The 5,671-nt window shown below is 38.0% G+C and overlaps 1 protein-coding gene and 1 long non-coding RNA gene across 2 annotated transcripts; both read left to right on the top strand.

The window, feature by feature from the left end:
* The first annotated feature begins 1,158 nt into the window (after positions 1-1,158).
* On the top strand, positions 1,159-2,130 carry LOC134210833 (uncharacterized). Its single transcript, XR_009978871.1, has 3 exons — positions 1,159-1,500; positions 1,591-1,888; positions 2,004-2,130. It is a non-coding gene; the product is annotated as an uncharacterized LOC134210833 (long non-coding RNA).
* A 2,189-nt stretch (positions 2,131-4,319) lies between these two features.
* Positions 4,320-5,344, top strand: LOC134210831 (mitotic spindle assembly checkpoint protein MAD2A). The gene is made up of 2 exons (XM_062687152.1): positions 4,320-4,584; positions 4,652-5,344. Exons 1-2 carry the CDS (start codon positions 4,518-4,520, stop codon positions 5,200-5,202), a joined length of 618 nt encoding a protein of 205 aa, XP_062543136.1. The 5' UTR covers positions 4,320-4,517; the 3' UTR covers positions 5,203-5,344.
* Positions 5,345-5,671: the final 327 nt, after the last annotated feature.

Raw genomic sequence — 5,671 nt, 5'->3', positions numbered from 1 at the left:
ATCATTTAAATCGAGATTAAAATAATAATTTGATAATCGCATTTTATGCAAAAGATAGTAAAAAGGCACAAAGGAAAATGTAATCAAAGAATCACGAAATTTATTTGATTTGTGTTATTGTTGTTCGTTCATAAGACAAACAATTCAAGTTAAACATCACACATATTCGTCGATACTTCTGGCTCCTTCAATATACACCGCCTGATCTGCATGTGTGATTGTAGACTCCAAGTCCTTGATACAATCTTTGCAAAAAGCCTTGATTCGCCGTTTACATCTTCATCTGTAGAATGTTTCTGTTGACACTCAGTCAAGATGCACCGTTTTCCAGCCCTAGCCACCTTGTTCCTGATTGTATTCAGAACGGAATGTTGCTTCATATTTTATGGCAACACAGATTATCTGATATGGAAATCTTAAATAAACTAAATGAAATTGGCCTTTTATCGCCGGATTCATAAACATCCTGTATGGCCCAGGCAGCAGAGCAGCACTTCAGCGATAACAACAAGGCAAGGCATCTCAGTTCGAGACTCAAAGAAGTTAGTGTTTATATATTCAACGAAATTATACCGAGGGTGAGGGAATTTGGTATAACGAATGAAGATATAGAACAAAGCTTTCGAAAATTCACCTATTATTTTAATTTTTCTTGTGTTTATCCATTTTAATTATCATAAAAATTCCAATAAGAAATCATCCAAACTAAAAGTAGCTTTGGAAAACAAAACCAGATGCCAATGCTTTCTAAAAGCATTAGCGGTGCTATAAACGGGCTGTCAATTTTGACAGGATTCTTTTGCAGCACTATAATTGCATCAGTAGTGCTACCCATAAAACATTTGACAGATGGGAAATTTCATGATACACCGACGAAGTCGGGTGCCGACGAAACCAACCGATTTTATCACCGACGAAATCGAGTGTCGATGAAAACAACTGTTTTTATCATCGACGAAATCGGGTGTCAACCAAGGTGTCGACGAAACCACCTGTTTTTATCACCGACATAGTCGGGTATTGTGAAAATCAACCTTCACGAATGCCAACTAAATCTGGTGTCGACAAAATCATTGGTATGGATAATATATTTAGTCGGGTGACTCTTAGACATTATTTAGATCGACATATCAAACAATGGATCAAGTAATGTTTATATAGACGATTTAATCGGGATATTGGTTGATAGATAACAATTGCTTAGTGTTTAGTTTAATTATGAAGCAGTTGTTATTATTGCACCAAGTAGAATTTTAAAAATAGGTAAAGTGTGAATATCTTTCACGTAAGTTGCAAAATTTAGTGCAGTACGATGGCAAGTATGAGTGTGTGTATGTATATGTGTGCGCAAAAAGTGTAAAAAGTGAAAAAAAATTTCGGCACTTATTTAATTCACAAGTTTCGACGTGAAATCTTGTTTCCTGAAATTAGCCGGAGCGGACAATGGACTCAGGACATGGCCAAAATACATCCTGTTATATTATTTTAGTGTGAAATTTGGTAGGTATACCAATTACCATATACAAAAAACGCGCTCAAAAGTCTCGTCAATTTTTGGTTACTTATCTTTAACTGATTTGCTCGCTGCAGGTTGCATTCGATTAGGAATCTTATCCCATTGTTTCCTACGGTAAATTGGCCGCATCAGACTATGGGCTCTGAAGCTATGGCTTGTCATGTCCGGAGGAGACGGCTGCATCCGAATCAGCCATCTCCAGCTGCTGCTCGATCTCCCGAGAGGGTATCCCTGGTAGGGTAAACAATCCGCTACTACATGGCTATAATATGATTTTCGATTCTATAAACTCATAGAAAAGTCTCTGCCAGATTATGGGAGCTGAATGGAACAATTTTCGAAGCCATTCGAATTTCAGACAAGAATCAATCTGTAAGTTCATTTTTTTTTCAAATATAGTATTGTGTAAAATAGTTGTGTGTATTCGTCTTTAATGTTTATATTAATAAATCAACTTTTCGTTTATTTTCCGTCGGCCGTGCGAAAGGCAATCATCGACGTCAGGAAAATGACTATCATCTCTGATGGATCCTACGAATCGTACCTTTCAATACAAGGACCGGGACTAATGCCAACGGCGCGGAGTAGAATCCAGGCATACTGGGAAGTGAAACAGTTCCTGCACTTTCCAGTAAAACTCAACTACCGGCGCTGTCGTTTAAAGTCAATCTATTGAACTCGCTATTGAATGAAAATAAATTACCCTATTTCATCAAATTGTGTTTGTTTTCTGTTTAAATCATCCGATTTATTACTTATTTTATTAGATCAAAAACAACCGATTTCATCGGGAATCGTCTATTGTTCATCAGAATATAATTACTAATCGAGCAATTAACTTGCTTTTCATCAGTCGATTTCGTCGGCTATGTTTTATTATTGAATTGAATCAGTTGATTATTCAACCGATTTCGTCGGCTATATTTTATTATTTATTTAAATTAGTTGATTAATCATGCGATTCTCTAGATTTTCATCGGTCGATTTCGTCGGTTTAATACCTTTTTTGTGCAAGACTACGTCAGCCGATTAATTTACCAACTAAACGGCTTTAAGTCTATTGATTTGGTTGGCCGATTTAATGTATTGTTTAATCGCTAAACGCCCCTGTTAAGCTCCCATAAGCGTCTGTGCAACAAACAACCGATTCGTCGGATACAAAGTAGGCCGATCCAACCGACTAAGTCGGGGGAAAAGTCGGTGGGATGTTTTATGGGGTATGTAAGTGTTTTCATCATTAGCATTTTTTGGCATGCTATTTCGCCTTTTGTGGCATCAAATTAGCATTATATTGACACTCAGAGCAAGTACGCTTTAAAAGGATGCTTTACAATTGGATATAATGCTGAACTGAAGCCAGTTTATGATGCTTATGGTTATTTGGGAATAGCATGACAGTAGCCTGACCACACACGAATGATCACAGAGGCGAGTTGGACCAACCCTGCACACCAAAATCTTAAATAGTATTTCAGCAAAATGCTTTACTGAAAATCAATCAGCAATTTGGTAGCTTACTGAAAGTCAGTAATTTGATTTGTCTCCACTGAAAATCAGCATACTTCTCCAGATTACTGATGGCTCAGCATTTCCCATCGACTTGACAGTTTCAGATTAGATAGAAGTAGCCATTTTGTTTATTTTAGAACAGGAGCGATTTATCTGGTGCATTTAATTTCGCTCAATACAACATGATTCCTGTGAGTATTACATCTAATAAATAAAATCATATGTGTGTTTATATTTATATAAAGCTAATGCAGAATAATTATTGTTCTTTTTTCAGCAAATCCCATCGAAAAGGACGTCTAGCATTTCGGGCCATTGTAATCATAAAAAATCCAAGGAGAATGACATAAGTTTTCTAAGCTGAAAAATCCATAAAAAAACTGCACATCCCGCAAAAAGGCGCACGAAATTTGCCGTTTTTTATGTGGAATATGCCATTTCTTTTGGGATTTTTCGGCTAGGAAAAACTTGCGTCGTTCCCTTGGTCGTACCCCTGTAAAAAACAAAGAAAAAGGATTACCTTTGCCTAAACATTGTTTTTTAAAGTTTAATTAATTCCTTTGTTAATAAATATATAAATATTAAAAATAACAGTTGGTTAATAATTTTGAAGATCGAAAAAGCTATCAGCTTTTAGATGTATTTTGCTGAATTTAATCAGCATGTTGCTGTCAAATTCTGTAATGGCCAAAACCTACGGAATTTTCAGAAAACTTTTATTATTATTCAGTAAATAGTTGTCAAATGAAATGACAGCTATTGAAATGATTGCTGATCGTTCAGCTCAGCAAAATTCAGCAAAATTATGCTGATTTTCGGCGAAAAAAATTTGGTGTGTGGTCCTAGCCAGGTCCTGACGGACAAAATACAAAAAAAGCCCCTCATTAGGGTCTCGCCGACATTTCTCACCAACATGAACGCACGGTTCGTGGTTGCAAACAATCCCATTTGATTTTGCCGTGACAGCTACTCGTGGTTGCAAACAAACTGAGTAAAAGTGTGAGTGAAATGTGCGTGTGCGTACACGCTCGCAGAAAGCCTAATGCAGCATGAAAAGATAAAATCGAAGAACGGGAGTTTTTGCCTACGAATACAAAAAGCAATTCAATAAATTCCACATCTGTATTCAAAATATTCTCTGTTCAGAACTCTACCGTGAACCATCGTTTCACAACCGTGAACATTCGTAATGTTCCTCTCACGCTCACATCTCACAGGATCTCGCCGCTCTCACTGCCTTTGTTGACTGTGATGATGACGGTAGCTGCATTACCGACCGCAGATGCAACCATCTCGCTTCCTCCAAAAAGTGATACAAAACTCAGAAAGCATCCGTCAGAAATCGTTCGTTACAAATTGTCGAACAACGGAACAAGTTGTATTACTTAAAGTGCCTGCATTATTAATCCAGCCTCGTTAGTATTACTAAGTTGATTGAATTTCACTTCTAACACCAAGTGTATCTACATTTCCTGCCAAGAGTCTCTCCGAAATGGCTACAAGTACTCAAAATGCCATTACCCTCAAAGGATCTGCTGCCATAATAACGGAATATCTGAGTAAGTTAACCGGTCCATCTAATTGTACACATGTCGTTTGCTATCTAAACCATTTGCATGTGCACAGATTATGGCATCAATTCAATCTTGTTTCAACGAGGTATCTATCCGCCGGAGCAGTTCACCAGTGTGCAGCAGTACGGTCTCACAATCCTGATGTCGAAGGACGACAAGATCATCGCATTCCTGCAGAATGTTCTCTGCCAGGTACAGGACTGGCTGTCTCGGAACGAAGTGGAAAAAATCTCAATGGTTATCACGAATGTGCACACCAAGGAAGTGCTCGAGTGTTGGGACTTCAAGGTGCAAAATGAACCGGGCGATGGGCCCAAGATCGATCCGAAAAATCCGACCTCGTCGAAGGAGCTGAAGAAGATTCAGGCGGAAATTAGGGATGTAATGCGACAGATTGCGGCCACGATTAGCTATCTTCCGCTGATTGAGTACATTTGCACCTTCGATGTGCTGATACACACGATGAAGCACGCCGACGTGCCGGAAAAATGGAACGAAACCGGTGATGTGCAGATTCAGAATGCGCAAACGGTGCAGCTTAAGTCGTTTTCGACCGGGTTGCATAAGTTGGACACTATTGTGAACTATAAAATGACGGATTAGTGGAAATTTTGTGTTAGGAACTTTTTTAAATGTTGTACTGTTTGCTATTCTGTTGGCAAAACGGGCTAAGATAAGCGTTTATTAGGAATATACTGTGAACATGATTGCACTCAATAAATTAAATAAGTTTTATGATATAAAATTATTCTTTTATTAATTTTTGATCGGTTGAACTAACAATTTAACTTCAAACGAAATGTATTCTCTCAATTTGAATAACGTTGAAGCCTATTTAAATTTACTTCAAATCTAATTCAGTATCCAAGTGAACCAAATTCGAAACCTAGCAATGAATTTCATTCCGATGTTTCGCCACGCGCATGGCCAGTCGACTGCTGGACTGTTTCGTTCCACCTTTAGCAGCTCTGTTTGCTGGATGAAGTGCTGGTGGATTTGATCGGCGGGTTTTGTCGGATATGAATGGGAATTTGGGAGATATTTGAAAGGATTGATTTTATGTCAGGACGAT

This window comes from Armigeres subalbatus, chromosome 1, assembly GCF_024139115.2.
Source record: "Armigeres subalbatus isolate Guangzhou_Male chromosome 1, GZ_Asu_2, whole genome shotgun sequence".
Taxonomy (NCBI): domain Eukaryota; kingdom Metazoa; phylum Arthropoda; class Insecta; order Diptera; family Culicidae; genus Armigeres; species Armigeres subalbatus.
Note: the sequence above shows the minus strand (reverse complement) of the source record. Positions and strands in the feature narration are given on the sequence as shown.

Excerpts from the sequence above, each read along its gene's own strand:
- LOC134210831 (XM_062687152.1), top strand. The coding sequence starts at position 4,518 with ATGGCTACAAGTACTCAAAATGCCATTACCCTCAAAGGATCTGCTGCC. Across the intron at positions 4,585-4,651 it reads CATAATAACGGAATATCTGA|ATTATGGCATCAATTCAATC; the intron begins GTAAGTTAACCG and ends GCATGTGCACAG.